Raw genomic sequence first — 18638 nt, 5'->3', positions numbered from 1 at the left:
TTTTTTGAAGTTTTAAATTTTAAACTTTTTTTTGAAAGTTTTAAATTTTAAACTGTTTTTTGAAGTTTTAAATTTTAAACTTTTTTTTGAAGTTTTAAATTTTAAACTTTTTTTTGAAAGTTTTAAATTTTAAACTGTTTTTTAAACTAATTTTGCCACCATCTTGATTGTTGTTAATTGCAGATGTTAGCACTCGAAAATTAAATAAATACATATTGGTAATTCACAACAAAATAACTATATACAAGAGGCGAACGTTTCGAACTTCTGTTTTCTGTAAAAATGAAATAAACATAATTAAGATTTTTATCTAAAATATTCAAATATTTCCAAAATTTTTAAAATCTTTATTTTTATATTTTTTTTAAATACAAATATGTACGATTGAAACGTTATCATATTACTCATTGTAGAGCAGTGGCATATCTATTATGAAACTAAGTAAGCTTATGCTTTAAGTTTTCTAATTTCGTATGCAAACTACATTTTCAGTATTCCCCAACTTGAACATCTTTCGTTGCTGGTTTCAGAAAGGCCCCATAACAGTTCAAGCTGCAAAATACCAAAAATGCAGGGAATCATTGACTTTGAGGGATTAAGCAATACTGCGACATGTGATTTGTAATGTATCCAATTATATTACTGTTAACATTACATAAAGTTACTAAATAATCTTTCTATACATCCATTTATGCTGTTGCTTTCGCAGTGTCGCAAGACTACAATTCCATAATATTTTGTATTAGAGAAGAACACGAAACACATACATAATTTAGATCAGTTAACCAAGTAATTCACTAAAATTGTGTACCTTAAACACTGGTTTAGACTTATACTATCTACATCCGGATAAAACCACCGAATACTAGCAGTTGGTCGTGTTTCCGAATCGAATGTATACACAAATCAATTGATATATAGAAATTCAATCAATATTTTGGGGTGGTATGTATGACATTATCTAAGTTAGAAGTATGTTGACGGAACTGTCGAGTTTCATAGCAATTTGTCGAACGGCCTATGCGTGCATAGCGAATAAACATATTCATTTATATACACATATAAATTAAAGATACATACCTAACGTATTTTTAACAGTTTCCTAGGTGTGACAAAAAGAAAATTCAAAAGAAGTATAAAGGAACATATCAGAGCCATAAAAGAAAATAATGAAAATTCGGCAGTAGCAGAGCATTGTAATAAAGAAGGACGTGGATTTGTTTTAGATACGATTAAAATAAAGAAAAAAACATGAAACAATTTTAAAAGACAGTTATACGAACATATTTATTTAGCAGTCATGGAACAGTGTTATCAATAACAGAAGCAATAGAATGGAAAGTTTATAAAAGTAGTACGCTAAGTAAAAATGCTATTCATCGTTTGCTGTTGCAGACACAGGTATGTGAGTAAAAATAAATTCTTTCAAACGTTTCAAAACATTATATTTTTATAAATGTGTTTTATCTTTATACAGGTATTGTGATATAATGATGGGAATTCTTCTGTGTATTTATTTACATACCGAAGTAATTAACNTAAGTTTCGTATTACATATGACCAGTAAAATATGAAGATTATATTATCCATAGTTTATGTTAAAATGTTGGTTTAAAATTAATACTGCGAAAGTAATGCAAGCCTAATTACAATAAATAATCGGAAATAATGAAAAATGACATATTTAAATCTTTTAGAAAGGTTAAAAAATTTCCAATTAGGAGGACACGAGTGGTCTTCTGTAAATTTTATCAAAAACGGTTAAATATGAGAAATGATTTCAAATGCTTAACATTTACAAGTGTACATTAATCAAATTCAATGGATTATTTCAAAGTCCTTCAATAATTAAATATCTTAATTAGTCTTTTCATAACTTTGCCCATTCTTAAAGTAATATTTGAATATTTACAGTTTGATTACATGCATTATTTTTTTTAATTTTGAACATATAATTTATAACCAAAATGATTTCGTGCTGTCATTTAAAATGTACGGAATCATTGTAGACAGAGGAGAAAAAAGAAAATCTTAAATATACCAAAACACTATTTAAAGTGAGAATGACAATAAATTTATAAAGTAAAAAATATTAAAAAATATTTTCTTACTTCTTCATCATCATCTGCAATTGCTGACATCTCTTTATTCTCTTCCATTGTCTCTTTGTTCCCATTAGCTTCTGCAAAATAATCATTTAACAATTTATCTTTCGTAATTTTTATCATAATTACCATATTCAAACAAATTCATTATAAGAAATTTCACCCGGCTAATAAGTTTATATAGAAATATATATGTATAAGGCATAAGTCAGACCTGTAGAGGAAGTCAGAAAGTAGTACCATTGTGTAAACAGTGAGGTAATATAATATAATTACTATGAAAATAAATTTGAACTCAAATTTCTCTCATTGTGAAAGAACTAAAGCATAAAATATATGATACACTAAATACACTGTTTGACAAGGGTTCTATTTCTGATATTAAAATGTGTGATTCTAAACCAATTTATCATGGGAAATTCAAATCTGGAAACAGAATTTTGTTGTCAGGGATACTTTTTGTGTAACGTGTATATATATGTATATATTCACAGTTCATGGCAAACACAGACGTTATAGAGAAATATGTGTATGTTGCTGCATGCAGTAATAATCGAACGTGACAATGATGTTGCTGGCCTAATGAAGGTGCTGAACTTCACCTACAGTTCACAGGAGTGGAGACTTTTCATAGATGCATTGAAAATAAGTCTCAAGGGTGTTTTTCTCCACAATGGAAATAAAATGCCCTCTGTTCCAGTTGCTTATGCCAGCTTGACTAAAGAGAATTACAAATTCTTATGAAGGATGATAAATTCATTACAATACAATGAATACAAATGGAAAATATGTGGAGACTTCAAAGTAATTGCTATGACATTGGGAATGCAACAAGGCTACACGAAGTATGCATGTTTTCTTTGCGAGTGGGATAGTCATGACAGAAATTCTAACTAAATGTAAAAAAAATGGCCTAAGTGGAGGTGGAAAGTGGACGAAAAGAATGTGCAACATGAAAGTCTGGTAGCTCCTGAAGATATACTACTTCCACCGCTTCACATCAAACTTGGCCTAATGAAACAATTCGTAAAGGCCATGGATCCAACAGGCAGTGGATTTGCATATCTAGCTGACAAATTCCCCATCTTTCAGCTGCAAAAATAGAGGAAGGTGTATGTATGGGCCCGCAAATCAAGGAGTTGCAGAAAGATGCAAATTTTGAAGCATGTTTAACTGCCAAAGAAAAGAGAGCATGGGAGTGTTTCAAGATGGTATCAGAAAACTTCCTCGGAAGAAGAGCTACCAACTACAAAGCAATGGTGAATGACATGATCAAAGCACACCAAGATCTGGGGTGCAATATGTCTCTGAAGGTACATATGATAGACTCATCTGAACTACTTCACAGAGAGTTGTAGTGACGTATCGGATGAACATGGCAAAAGATTCCATAAAGACATTTCTACTATAGAAAGGCGTTATGAAGAGAAGTGGGTACCTTCTATGTTAGCAGATTATTGCTGGAATATCATTTGAGAGAAGAAAGATTCTCAATACAAGAGAAAAAGTGATGTGCATTACTATATGGTGGCTCATTTTTGTCAATTTTCTGTAATTGCTCATGTGAAATAAATGCTACAAAGCGAATACACTAAGATGTATATGTTATATGTTAGATCCCAACCTCCCTTAATGTGATGAACTTAATAACATCATAAAAAAGCTATTTTTTTCTTGAATTTCAGCTAATGTGTCCTGCACTATATCAGAAACATAAAGAAAAAATAAAATTGTGATTACTCATAAACTATCCCTGACAGAAAAAAACTAAAAACAGGTTTGAATTCAGTGCTCGAAGTACAACTAGGAACACAATGTATTTTTTCAGAAATAGAAAAAAAAACTTTTTTTTGCAGAACAGTGTTATTAGAAATTTTTTGACGTAAACTTTGACAGATGATAAATTAATTGTCAATTAAGTTTGATATCATAAATGAGTACACAGCAAAACAATGAATTACGTCAAAACTAACATTGTGTCTTTTGCGATCATTTCTTTGGTTTGTTCACTTCACCTGAATAATGTTCTCGGTGAATTTTTATTTAATGTGCGTTAAAATTGTTATGTAAGCAGTAACAAAAATCATAATTTAGTAACTTAATTAATATTAAGTTACTAAGTTTAAAGATATTTTAACACGGTGAGTTTAACATTAAATCATTTCTTAATAACTTATAAACAAATTATATTATGAATCGGAAAATTTTTTATAATCTCTTTGTGACCTCACCTTCATCCATTACTTTTACTTTTTCAGTTGATGACGATGGTTGTTCGTTCGTACTCAGTTTTTCATTTGCAGCCTGTAAAAAGTGAAAAATTCTGATTGCTCATTTGATAATCTTACAGTATTCGTAGTGTTTTTTTTTTATTAACTCAGACAATATTTATTTAATAATACATAAGATTGTAGATTGTTGAAATGGAGTTTTCAGTTTTAAATTTTGAAATGATAAGAATTATTAAATTAGTTTCAATTAAGTTGTAACTTACGGAAGAAGACGAATGTGTTTTTCTCTTGTCTTCAGCAAGTTTTTTGCGGTCTCGTTCCGCTGAAGCTCTCATTTCCATAGCATACACTATGTCTCTAACAGAATCCCGACCCACTAGAGCTCTCAGTTCTTCTAACTCTCTAATAGTATCTACCATAATTTTATTTTCTGGATCAGGTGTTAAACGTTCATCACTATCATGAACTGTCGTTTGAATGTTATCATCTAGACAATAAAAGTAAACGCAATAAACAGAAATTCGTAAAACTTTCTTCTCCTGAATTCAAAAATTATATACGAATTTGAGGAAGAGAAACAAAGCAAATGACAAACAGTTTACACCAAATAAACAGATGAAATTGTTATTTTAAAAAAATATTTTGGAACTTTATTCTAAAGCAAACCCATAGAAACATATAATAAAATTTAAAAAAACCAATTGATTTCTATTTAAAAATTTTTAAATTTAAACGTGATATATCAGCATAAATATTGCATTGTGATTTGACATTATTAATTGTGTAAACAGTGAGGTAATATAATATAATTACTATGAAAATAAATTTAAACTCAAATCTCTCTCATTGTGAAAGAATTAAAGCATTAAAAATATAATACACTAAATATTAATACAAAAATCTGCGTACGTTCCACGAATTGTCTGTGTTTTAATTGGACTTGAATACGGGTGCAGATTACGACTTCGACTTCTATTAAATAAACGAGTTTCGATAATAATAATCACACCGACTTTATATAAAAGAAATTACATTTAAGTTTCGTATTACATATGACAAGAATTCGAATTTAGTTCTTCATTTTTCAGTTCTACAAACGTTTATTGTACATTTGTATATTATCTGTCTGCATCAGACACTCAAAGAATCAAGAGAAAGTTTTACTTTAAAAATACGGATGAGTTGTATACAATATTGTAAGTGCTAGTAACGTGTAAAATTTTCATAAAGACCGATTCTCCACCAGACGTGATGGGTGAGCCACTTCCATTTTTCACCCCTTCCACCTTTAACCATTAAAATTGAATAGCCTCGATTCCCTTATATTCAAGTTACCGTGCAGATTTCGGTTTATAATGTTTACTTTCCCGAGATATTAAACGTAATAAACGTGGTCACACACATATTTCGGGAATTACTTTTTTCACTATTTTGTGTGTGTATGTGTCAAAATACGACGATTCCAAAAACACTAAAAGTCAAATGTTTCACGATTAAATTTTTATAGCAGCCGAAAAATTAAATTACTTTAATTATATTGCTTATGTGTTAAAATTGCAGAAAATTTAAAGATTATTAGAAATTTCTTGATGTATACTTTGACGGATGATGAATTAATTGTCAATTAAATTTGATATCAGAAATGAGTACACAGCAAAACAATGAATTACGTCAAAATTAACAACATTGTGTCTTTTGCGATCATTTCACTCCACCTGAATAATGTTTTCGGTGAATTTTTATTTAATATACGTTAAAGTTGTTATTTAAGCAGTAACAAAAATCATTATCAAAAGTGTTTTTGATGAAATAAATGGAATCTTTCTAGAAATAAACATTTTGAAATTAATTTTTTCTATTTTTAGTTGTTTCCAATATAATAAACTACGACATGCAACACACCCGAAAGACTGCAGATGTATAATTAATATTAAGTTACTAAATTTAAAGAGATTTTAACACGACGAGTTTAACATTAAATCATTTTTTAATAATTTTTAAACAAATTATTTTATGAATCGGAAAATTTTTTATAATCTCTTTGTGACCTCACCTTCATCCATTACTTTTACTTTTTCAGTTGATGACGATGGTTGTTCGTTCGAACTCAGTTTTTCATTTGCAGCCTGTAAAAAGTGAAAAATTCTGATTGCTCATTTGATAATCTTACAGTATTCGTAGTGTTTTTTTATTAACTTAGAAAATATTTATTTAATAATACATAAGATTGTAGATTGTTGAAATGGGTTTTTCAGTTTTAAATTTTGAAATGATAGAATTATTAAATTAGTTTCAATTAAGTTGTAACTTACGGAAGAAGACGAATGTGTTTTTCTCTTGTCTTCAGCAAGTTTTTTGCGGTCTCGTTCCGCTGAAGCTCTCATTTCCATAGCATACACTATGTCTCTAACAGAATCCCGACCCACTAGAGCTCTCAGTTCTTCTAACTCTCTAATAGTATCTACCATAATTTTATTTTCTGGATCAGGTGTTAAACGTTCATCACTATCATGAACTGTCGTTTGAATGTTATCATCTAGACAATAAAAGTAAACGCAATAAACAGAAATTCGTAAAACTTTCTTCTCCTGAATTCAAAAATTATATACGAATTTGAGGAAGAGAAACAAAGCAAATGACAAACAGTTTACACCAAATAAACAGATGAAATTGTTATTTTAAAAAAATATTTTGGAACTTTATTCTAAAGCAAACCCATAAAAACATAAAATAAAATTAAAAAAAAAACAATTGATTTCTATTTAAAAATTTTTAAATTTAAACGTGATATATCAGCATAAATATTGCATTGTGATTTGACATTATTAATTGTGTAAAAAGTGTAAATTGTTTCAATCATAAAGTCAACTGAAAATGTAATATAACTGAAGAGTTATTTTCAGTCGAAGTAAATGAACTGATATTTATTAAAATATACTCGAAAACTTACTTTATTTTAATTAATAGAATTTAATAAAAAGTCTGAGTAAAATGTGTTTTAAATTTTCACTTTGTAGATTAACTTCAAAAATGTAAATAATCAAGCGTTCGTTTATATTACAGTTGCGACAACTTTTTATCAGATTATTTTAAACTAGCAGACCCCGCCAAGCCTTGTTGTGGCTCAAAATGTATCTATTATAAATGTATAACACTTCCCCCGTGGGGAGGGGGAAATTTTTCAAAAAATTTTTTCTTAGTGTACATTCTCTTGANAAAAAACCGCATTTAAAATAGTATAAATAGAAGCAGAGTTCTTTACGGTAAGCCTTACGGGGAAGGCTTACCGTAAAGAACTGTCCATCCCCCATGTTTAACGGAATAATATACAGCCTATGTCCATCCTGAAGTTCCATTCTAAATATTGGTGAAAAAATTTTTGAAATCGGATGAGTAGTTTTGGAGATTACCCGCTACATCCTAACTAACATACATACAAACATTACCTCTTTATTATATTAGTATAGATTAACAAGAGATTTTAATCTTATTTTTCAATATCTTATTTTATTGTAAATATGTTCTTGTAATTTTTGTTTGCTACTTTTTATTCGTCTTAATGAAACCGAATATTTAAATATTAGAAATGATGCGGAAATAAAATAATTAGTTGTTATTCATTTGCAGAAAATACGTTTAATACTCTAATTATCTCCAGCAGAAAATGAATGCAAAGTTAAATATCGTTTCACCGTATAACATGATTTTTTTTGGGATTTCTAAACATCCCGTAGAAAATTACTGTTAATTGAATGTCTTTATATTCATTGCGACACACGTTATTAAAGAGTTAATATAATTATACGATAAAAAGAATTGAACTTACTTAAAGAATTCATTTTATAACGTAAACTTTCGTATTCTCCGAACAATTTTCTCCGAACAATTAATTCTCTTCGACAATCGCCGAAAAACTATTCTTTATATTTATTGTTTAAGCAACACGGAATGATAATCGCAGCGCGTGCTTAGAATTACTAATGTCGATCAATTCAATTTTGGTTTTTTTTTTTTTTGGTGGGTAACTACAAAGTAATACGCGTGCGATTATAAATGAGGATATAAGTTTTTCACTTTTCGGTCCTTCGACCAATTGCTACGGAACTCGGTACATACTTTTAAATTCTTCTAACGTACATCATGTCGTACATTTCACCCCAAAATATCGATTGGATTTCTATAATTCAATTGATTTTTGTTTACATTTTATTTTCTGGATTACTCGTAGCGCCATTTACTGATAGAAATTTAACAAAATAATCAACTACATATAATTCTTACCAAATGGGAAATAATTCTATAAAATATATATTATATTCACCAAATTACTGCCACAATAATTTAACGTGAAATAGATGCGCTAATACGCAATTACTGAAACAGATAGTACATAGCAGTCGCCTGCGTGCAGTGTAGTAGTGTTTTGCCCCTGTACATCGTACCTTTTCCGTTAGGAATAGAGCCGTGCCGGTTATGTATCTAATATCGTTTGGGGGAAATTTTTTCTATTGAAATAACGTGAATTGCGGTACAAATTATAAGTTCGTATATAGGTAATCTGGATTTTTTTTGTTACGATTTCCATGTCTAATCTCGACTATCATCTGTATAATTCTGTTCTTCGAATTAAGGAAGGTCAGACACGAACGGACGTCCGGAAATTTATAGCTCTACAGTTTTTTTCAATTTACAGTTCAATAAGTATACTTCAGTAACCGAGTGAACCAAATCACCGAACACAGTTAGTCGACCGTAGATTCGGGATATAACAACGGACTGGCCAAATAGAGTTCTCGGGATTTTCTTCGCGTTAGTAACACTTAAATTGGGGCCAACTTCAAATAAACTTCATTCCGGGATGCATCCTTCCTCGCACATCACTCACGTGTCGAGTTGCCGTAACCAAATAAACAAATTAATTCTAACCAGCGACTATTTATTGTGATATCGTCATGATGCTGGGCTGCAACTTTTCGTCGCAATGTTTTCAATTCTTTTACTGGTGATCTTGCCCCTGTACATCATACTTTTCCTGTTAGCAATAAAGTCGTTCCAAAGAAATATTGAATCGGAAACGTTTTCGCAATGATATATAGTAACCGTTTTAATTCTTTTAAAAAATAATAGAATTCTGGAAATCGAATCATCAGTTAAACGGGACACAAAAGTCAATATTAGATCAGTCAATTTCTAATAGTTGCTGAAGAATAGATACAAGCATTCGTTCCATGGATCGTTGCGAAGATTTTTAATGGTTATTTTCTCTAACGAATTAAAAATCAAGAACGAGTCATCTTCTGAATCGTTCTTGAAATATAAATGGCGTATAGAAAAGAGCTCAAGAAGGCGAATATTTTGACAATAACGTCCAATCAAATAGATGTTCACGTATTGAAAATTATTTAGTTTCATTTCTACCACGTGGTTTCCTTATAAACTCAACAGCTGAACAACTCCTTCTTTAAATGTATATTTTCTGTTATCCTTATCAATAGTCACGGATAATCGATTTAATTTGTGAAATGGCAGCAATATAATGATGTCTGCATCGTTAATTGAAACTTTATACAAAGAAAAAGACTTGACGAAAGGTACAGTCAGAAGAATCCCCACAGTTTCCAGATCATCAGTTGAAAAAATAAATAAATTTGTTAGATATAACCGATTTTTAAAATTTCTTTGTACCTAAAGATGTAACGTAGCAATTCGTTTATTTTTTTTCTACATTTATCTTTGTTATTGGAAGAAATTCGAAGACGTACGAAAGTCCCTTTGGTGTCACAGCTGTGTCGATTACTTTTAAAAGTTTGAGATATTTGCAATGAGCTCATTTCTCGTTTGTCGAGTTGGGAGTAGTTCGTGCACTGAGGCACCACTGTATATATTTCTAGCGTTGATATTTTAAATTAAGAATAATTTTGTAAAGGTCGCTTTTCATAAAATCTTTTTCCTGTTATCACGTTTCCTATTATGGATAAATTTTTTAGTACTTTAATTAAATTGGTTTAATTAACTCCAAGCATGAAGTTTCTGCTGCTTATAACTGTAATTATTTTTGTATTAATTCATATTTCGTATGAAGAAACTACGGATGAATTTTGCTGTAAGTAGGATGGATCATGATGATGATAATTTATAGCTACAAAACGAGCAATTATTTATTGTGACATCGTCACAATGTCGGGCTGCAATTTTTAATCATATTTTTAATTAATTTAATTCAAAATTTATGCTCTTCACCTGAAATTAGTAGTGATTTGCCCCTGTACAGTACATCATACTTTTCCTTTAACAATAGAGTCGTCTGTCTAACACCTTTCGGCGGAAAAGTTTTGAATTGACGTAAAGTAACTTTCGGAAGTTGTTATATAGTTAATCGGGCCTCCTGCCCTTAAGGTTTCCATATCTTGTCTTGGATTTCATCTGCCTAACTCTTTTCTAAAGACGGGCGGCAGTGGGAATTTATACGTTATAAAAAATGAAACAATGAATACTTTTCCCAATTTAACACATAATATGAGACAACATGTCTACAATTATGGTATTCTTCAAGCACATTTTTAGAATTAAAGGCCTTTGAAATGTACTGCAATTAACGTTGCTTTGGTTCTCTTTGTTTTATTGAAAAAACTATATTTTTAACTATACAAAGTAGGCATATACTAGTTTTATACATTCTCAGTCAAACATTTTATTATTTTCTTCTTTTATTTGCATATTGCTTCTGTAAACAGTGGTACCGCAAATATAACCAAGAGTGCTACCATCAAATTTTCATTTTCCAAATGTACAGATATAAATTTAAGGATATGTGGCACCATCTATTTCCCATGACTAGTTAATCTACAAATTTTAAATTTATCTGTACATTTTTTATGTTCCTTGCAGAAATTATCACATTAAGTAATTCTTATCATTTACGTGATTTTAAATAACTGAATCGGAAGGCAAGATATTTCATGCAAAAGCCCACTGTACACCTATGTAACTTACTGTGTATTTGCATTTTAATTGTTGAATAATGTCAGTTTTTTATAGGTGACGTTATCGTTTCGTTACGTCATTGCTTATAACATCAAAGTTGACGGGAATTTTTCCTCTGCAGCGATTTTGCTAAATTGTACGATAATAGGCCTACAGTAACATATAAGTGGACTATTTTCATGCCGTCCTTATCCCGAACAGTTTGTAGATATCTATCCTTTGCGAATGTTCTATCATAACACAACACAAGACCCTCTGTTCTATCTGTAAGGAGATAGCCCGATGTAGTAAGCACAGGATTGTAAGGAGTGAGGAAATTGTAGGCGTTTAGAGGAATCCTACAATTTCCTCACTCCTTAGAAATGAAAAGAACGCCATCGAGAGAAAATAGTGCTTCGGCCGAAACAACTTGAAAGATTAGAAATGTACAAAGCCTTCGTAGTTAACTTCGAGGAAACAGATTCTATTTTGTCAGGCTGAAGAGCATATAAAAAGTTATAAGTGAAGGTTTCCTCTTCCAATTGTCAGACTAGTGATATCTATCACGTCTTTCTTAATTATGGATAATTAACAGAGACCGAGATTAAAACAGTTCTCTTTATTTCGCCTATTTCGGATTGGTCCCTATTCGCGCTCATGGCTTCAGTGTCTCCAACATAACGAACAAAAGGTTAGTTCGTCTTAATATACTTTTGTTATCCACAATGATGGATATAGTGCACAATTTGTACACATCTTAATGGTGTAGTTTCTACATATCAGTCCTTGCACTTACTGGCATGTAAATTTTGATGGGAAAATGCCTTTTTTTTCAATTATTAACTCCTTTTTACCTTTCAGAAGGATTTTAACTTCGATATTCTGCTTCATAACACGACAAAGATCAAAATTTAGTTTTTATCGTAAATATTTTCACAAACAAACGATAACTACGAGCAATCGTCTATTGTGACATAGTCACAATGCCGGACTGCAATTCTTAATCATATTTTGAAATCATTTAATTCAAAATATCTCAAGCTAGTAGTGGCTTGCCCCTGTACGTCACACTGTTCCGTTAACAATAGTCATCTGTTAACTGACGTTTCGAATTGAAAAAAACGACACTTTCGGTTTGAATCGGAAGATCGTATATAGTCAGTTGGGGTCTCCCTTCTCTAAAGTTTCCACATCTGGTCTCGGATTTTATATAATTCCGTTCTCGAGGTTAAGACATGCGGACGTACGACAATGACTAAATTAGGAAATAAATGTAGCATTCCTCCCAAAGCAAAATTGTCGCGTTGTAAGTAAAAAAAAATCTCAGCGGTCAGGAAATAAAACATCATGGAACGAGAGATACGGGCGAAAGTTTCAAAGTTGGATCAACACTTGCGGACGTGTCAAATTGATTAAGCGATCACATTAAGAATTTAGGGGAGAGATCCTTTAAAAAGTCAGAAATTCAAGGAGAAAGAATGATCGTTTCCCCCTAGCTCAGTCTGTTTATCCTCTGTGTCGATTTCCCCGTTGTCTCGGACTTAATTTTCGTTCGGCCGTATTATAAAGGTTTTTCGGTATTTTTAATATTAACTTTATCCAGTTTGATTAATAGGCCTACGCGAAACCCGCAACCCCGACGGCGACCGAGGAATCCTTCCGAAAAGCAAAATAATATTGGGCGAAATCCTAAGAATTTGATTTATTTCATGCCATGGTCGAAAATGGACGAAAAAGATATTTATTCGAACGAATTTCGGAGATGGTCAAGCCTCGAGACGTAGAATTTAAAAAGATCGTCTTTTACCTCTCCACGGTCGACATTCTGCACCATGTAAATGCAGAAGATAATTTATTTATCAAATTTAAAAAAGAAAAATAATTATAAATTAATTAATTGAAAAAAATTTTAAAAATTTATTTTTTTTAAAAATTCTAATTTTTACGAAATTCGAACATTGTTGACGCGTTTTTTAACGTTTGTTCGAAATACGTCACACATGACGAATCGCAGTTCGATTGTGTTTCTCGTTGTGATCGGACGTGCTTTTCTTTCGCTCTTCGATTGCGTGTTGTTTTTTTGCGATTTAAAGACTTTTACAGAGAAGATTGAAGATTTTTTAGGTAAATCTTAGTCCGTATTGATCCTAGACGTAAGAATTTATTTAATATTACTTGGAGAATCGGTCCCAGAAGACATCTCGGCACATCGTTCGATGGTCGACCGTTTGCGCATTGGATTCGAATCTTTTAGATTTAAAAAGGCGGCTGCGGTGAGCAATTTGCTTTTACTCGGAAGAATTTAAGCATTAATGTAAGCTTTTGTTTTCAATGGACTAATTGCAAATTTTCTTTTTTACAGGATGAAGACGTTGGTGCGTTGTTGGAGGCGGTTCCGGCGGTGGCGCCGGAGGGAGAGAGTTTCTCGGACGACGCGGAACGAGTCTGTCGTTCCGTGCCATTGGAGGAGCGGGTGTTCGACGAGCGACAGGCAACGGGTGAAGAAGACCTTAGCCAAGTACGCGTGGCGTGGCATTCTCCCGGAGTCGGGAAGATGCGACGCTACACTCTGGGTCCAGTGCGCTTGGCCGAGGTCTTCGGGGGGTCATCCGGCCACAGACCTTGCTGTGGAGGATGTTGAAAGTGACAGCTCGTCCGAGCTGACACTTTCTGTTTGGTCGCGTTCTGCCCGTTCGTCCTCGACGGCGACGCCACCGCCGAAGTCGAGGGACCGTGCTGTCGTGGTTTTGTTGCTGCGGACGGCTGCGGTTGCCTTGGCCTAGGCGGTGATCTTCTTCGATTTCCTCTTCTTCACCGAATGCGACTTTCTTACCGGATTCGACACTTTTCACCCGGACATGACATCTTTTAACGGACGTGACCTCTTTTACCCGGACGTGACCCACGGACTTGACACGTTTCTTCACCGGACGCGACATTCGGCCGACCTTTCTTCCCAAACAGCTGTTATGAGGATTGAGCTTCCGGTTAGGGTTCGTTAGGTTAGCCTAGGCTAGGTCAGGTCCTTCGCTTTTCTTATATCACTGTTCGGGAAGAAAGCTGTCTGATTAAGGTAATAATCTTGACCTTAAGTAATAAATGAATAAACTTCTCGTTTTCTCACTGTCTTTGTGTTTTGTAGGAATATTTGGGAGGGAGAAGAATCTCCGTCCCCAACTTTACCACGAAGAGAACCAAGTGGCCATTTATCGTACAAGTGAATATTTTCCGATGGTAAGAACTCTTTCGTTTCATTTCTTAACACATCTTATTCTCGTATCGTAATTTACTGCTTTCTGTTTATAGACATGCCGAAGATGTTTTTCGATCACACACATACACACACACGCACGGACATAACACTACTGTGCACGAAGATATACACCGTTTAACCTTTACTCGAATTCTCGCACTCACGCACTTACACGTCAAGTGCCTCGTTCGTAATTCGACACAATGAAACAACCCGAACATAAGCTTTCCACAAATCCAATCCCTGGATCCTCGTCCCGGGAAGTGGAAACGCCAATTTTAAAGATTAAAAGGTTTTAAATTGGCGGCCGAAGGGGCTCTGGTAATCACACATCTTGCATCGATTAAATGGAATTTCAGACATTAGCATCAATAATCGTTTGGTAATGAATTGGGAAGGTGACGAATCCTGTACCAAGTATTAAACATTGTTTTTCCCACTATGTTTTGTTTTTGTGGCTTTTTTTAAACCCTCTGAACACATCTGAAATTTCCCTAAAATTAACAGAGTTTTCCCTTAATAGCGTTGCTCCACATATCAAAAAAAATTATCAGTATTTCGACAATCCAGAAAAAACAGATTTTCACGTTAGGACGTAGGCGCTAGGGCACAACGGTGGTTTTCTGTGTTAGCACTTTGTTAGGACTGATGTTTTAGGACTAACACAGTTTGAGTTAAAACACACAGTTTAGCAAAAGCATCGTGTGATAACAATTGTATATTTATGTAATAAACGGTCATATCTGTATTATGTACTGTACATCCAGCAGGTGCGCAGCTTTATGCCTTTTAAGTGTCATGGCGGAAGCGCGTTCAATTCGCTTCAAAGATGGCGGCCCGATTCGGGGTCTGGTAGTCATATGTCAACGGTCATATGCTGGGAATAACCGTACAGAATGGCAAAATACGACTATTAAGGCTTACGGTAAAGAACTCTGCTTCTATTTATACTATTTTAGATGCGGGTTTTTGCGTTTTTGATTGCGTTTTAATAGGGTACGTCAACAGAATGTACACTAAGTAGGGATTTTTCGATATTGCCCCGCGGGGGAGAGGAACAGAATTAAAGCTTACCGTGAAGAACTTGGCTTCTATTATATTATTTTAAATGCGGGTTTTTGCGTTTTTGATTGCGTTTTAATAGGGTACGTCAACAGAATGTACACAAAGAAGAAATTTTTCGAAAAATTTCCCCCTCCCCACGGGGGAAGTGTTATACATTTATAAGAGATACATTTTGAGCCACAACAACGCGTGGCGGGGTCTGCTAGTATGCAATATAAATCAATATAATACAGTAGATTCTCGTTCATCCGAACTCGTGTAATTCGAATTTTTTCTTCATTGGAACTGAACACTAACTCCAATCTGATTCCTTTTTAATCTATATACAGTATATAAAAATGAATGTATGTGTGTGTGTCTGTTTGTCTTTCATACATTACCACACCGTTTATCCGATTACCGTAAAACTTTGGGAAGTTGTTTAATACACTCCCGCGAAGGTTTCGGGCATTTATCCTACGATAGATGGCGCGCGTTTACACGAGCATTCGAGCACTGTGTGTTCGATCGATTTCAAATTGTGAAGACCATTTCCCCCCTTCAAAAAATATTTCTATATATGCATTTGTGAACTGTTATTTACGATATTTGTAATAATTTTTGTTTAATCACTTTATTTCAACTTTTTTTTTTGCTAATTATGTATTCGCTCGAACTTCGTTAAAACCTTAACTGTACCCCGAACAACAACCGAAGTTGTAGGAAGAAATTCGCGTATTTTACCGATCTAGGTATCCCCCTTTTCCAAATTTTAATATCGACTCAAAATAATTTAAAAAGACAAATTACAATAAAACGGTTTATTATCCAACTATCAGAAATTTCACAACATGCCAAGGAAGAGAGGAAGGAGCAATTAAATAATTAAAATTATAAAGGATTAAAAAATATATATATAAATGGGGAATATCGCACTTCTGACAATCGCTGCGAGTGTGTGGGCTAAATTTGGAGAATCCGTGCTTCTCGCATGGACAACTGTATGTGGCCGGCTCACGCGTCGGAAAACCTTCCGATTTATTCGTGTACGCACCAGACGGAAAAACAAAAAATATCGTGTATCCACAAGCACTCCAATAAATAAATAGAATTGAAACGACACTTTGAAATGTTTTCCCGATGAAAATGAATAATAATAATAAGTTTCAATAAAAATGATAAAATGTAAATTGAATTTTATCATAACGAGTTTGGTTGAATTTCGTTTCTTCTGAGATGGCAGCAATGCGCGACAAATAAGCTAGTTAATTTATAAAAATGTTTGCTCTGAGCTCCTATTTGGAGTTTGTGTAATGCAAAAATGCATGTGAATATAGAAAATTTTAAGAAGTATATCCAAATTTCTTCTCTAATTTTGCATTTTAAAACTAAATAAATCTATCGTTTGTATCACGGGTTCCCAACCTATGGGTGGCGACGGATTTTTTGTGAGGTCGCCAACTTATGCAGTAAACTAAAAAAAATTTCACTATAATGCAATACAGTATTTATTTTTAATGGTGTCTTGAAGTTTAAATAATTTCATATATTTTTTAAAAATTAAAATAAGTGTAATCTGGGTATGCTATTCTGTCACAGTTGGTTGAAACATGTGTTGAGAGTTTTGAGAGGAATAAATTAAATGTTGAGAATGGCGATAGGTAAAATTGAATTATTTCATATTAAAAACACTGGGTCTGTAAGACCCATGCGACTCAAGTAAGGGCCCCATTCCTAGCGACTTACGGATGGTTAAATTATTAAACATAATTTAAAATAAAATTATATTAAAAAACTAATTTCGTTGTTTTTTTAATTACCTTAATGCCTTTTTTCAATGCCTTGTATCGGGGTCGCGGGTCAATTGGCTTTTATAAAAAGGGGTCGCCACCCGAAAGAGGTTGGGAATCTTTGCTCTATATCAATTGTTTCCAATTAGTGGTACGCGTATCCCTGGGGGTGCGCAAAATTGCATGAAGGAATACGCGCGGCAATCTAAAATCGGTCGATTTAAAATTTAAATGCATGAGATGAAGCAATCAAAAAAATAATGGGTGGACCATCAAAAATTCGGCAATTTTCAACATGATGTGGAATGCATAAATTCGTTTATTTATAATTAAAAATATTCTCTAAATTTCATTTTAAAAAAAATGCATTTGTGATAATACCTAAATTCTTACGCAAGAAACAAAAATTATACAATTAACATTATTATCATGTCAGCGAAGCAACAATAAAATATTTAGTACCATTTTGCAAAACATACCTCTGCGAGAGCGGATTTTCGGCCATAAGAAACATGAAAACTAAACATTGTCACCGACTTCAACTCGAAGATGATTTGAGACTGAAGCTGACCAAAAACCAACCAAATTTTACAAAGTTGTGCAAAGAAAATTGCGCACATTTGTCACATTAAAATTAAATAACCTTATGTTATTTTCATTATTATTAGAAGTGTATTTTAAAAGTAATAAATGTAAAAAAAAACTTATTCTATTTATCATTAGCTGTCTACCCACAGCTTTGCCCTATGAGGATGCTTATACCAGATAGTAACAGTTAAAAAATAACAAAAATCACCATTTTGGTTACCACCATAAATATAATAGAAAATAGGGTCATAATGCTGCTTTCTAAAAAAAATGTTTCTTCTTTGAAATTAAGTTCTCCATAGCAATTATGTGCTTATCATAAAGGAACATTTTCATTGATGAAAAAAGTAATTTTATTTCCTATTTTTTAAAGGAAATGCATTTCAGGCTATATGCCCCTCATCAGTCCGTATTATATATAGTATAGGTTCATATAATGCGGATTCGTATGAGGGCTGTTCGAAAAGTTCGCTGCCTTGCCTATATGCGGCACTACCATCAATTTAATTTTTGGCGGGAATAATTCAGTCATCCTTGCTAAAGATACGATACCAATTTCCACTTGATTTGTCATAAAGTTTTGCCACGACAGCTTAGCAGATAGTCAGTGTGCACATGCTTTGTCAAAAATGGAGAAGACGGAGACTCGTGCGGTCATAAAATA

The 18638-nt window shown here is 32.9% G+C and overlaps 1 protein-coding gene and 1 long non-coding RNA gene across 2 annotated transcripts; one reads left to right on the top strand and one right to left on the bottom strand.

Moving 5' to 3' along the window:
- Window positions 1-2000: 2000 nt before the first annotated feature.
- On the bottom strand, window positions 2001-8222 carry LOC111632761. The gene is made up of 7 exons (XM_023377285.1): window positions 8163-8222; window positions 6649-6872; window positions 6390-6462; window positions 4600-4823; window positions 4337-4409; window positions 2112-2182; window positions 2001-2048 (listed from the first exon to the last, which is right to left on the bottom strand). Exons 1-7 carry the CDS (start codon window positions 8173-8175, stop codon window positions 2001-2003), a joined length of 726 nt encoding a protein of 241 aa, XP_023233053.1. The 5' UTR covers window positions 8176-8222.
- A 5094-nt stretch (window positions 8223-13316) lies between these two features.
- Window positions 13317-15007, top strand: LOC111632763. The gene is made up of 4 exons (XR_002757923.1): window positions 13317-13572; window positions 13662-14372; window positions 14442-14533; window positions 14606-15007. It is a non-coding gene; the product is annotated as an uncharacterized LOC111632763 (long non-coding RNA).
- Window positions 15008-18638: the final 3631 nt, after the last annotated feature.

This window comes from Centruroides sculpturatus, unplaced genomic scaffold, assembly GCF_000671375.1.
Source record: "Centruroides sculpturatus isolate CEXI.00-Female unplaced genomic scaffold, Cexi_2.0 scaffold239, whole genome shotgun sequence".
NCBI lineage: Eukaryota > Metazoa > Arthropoda > Arachnida > Scorpiones > Buthidae > Centruroides > Centruroides sculpturatus.
The sequence above is the reverse complement of the archived record's forward strand: the minus strand, read 5'-3'. Positions and strand labels throughout refer to the sequence as shown.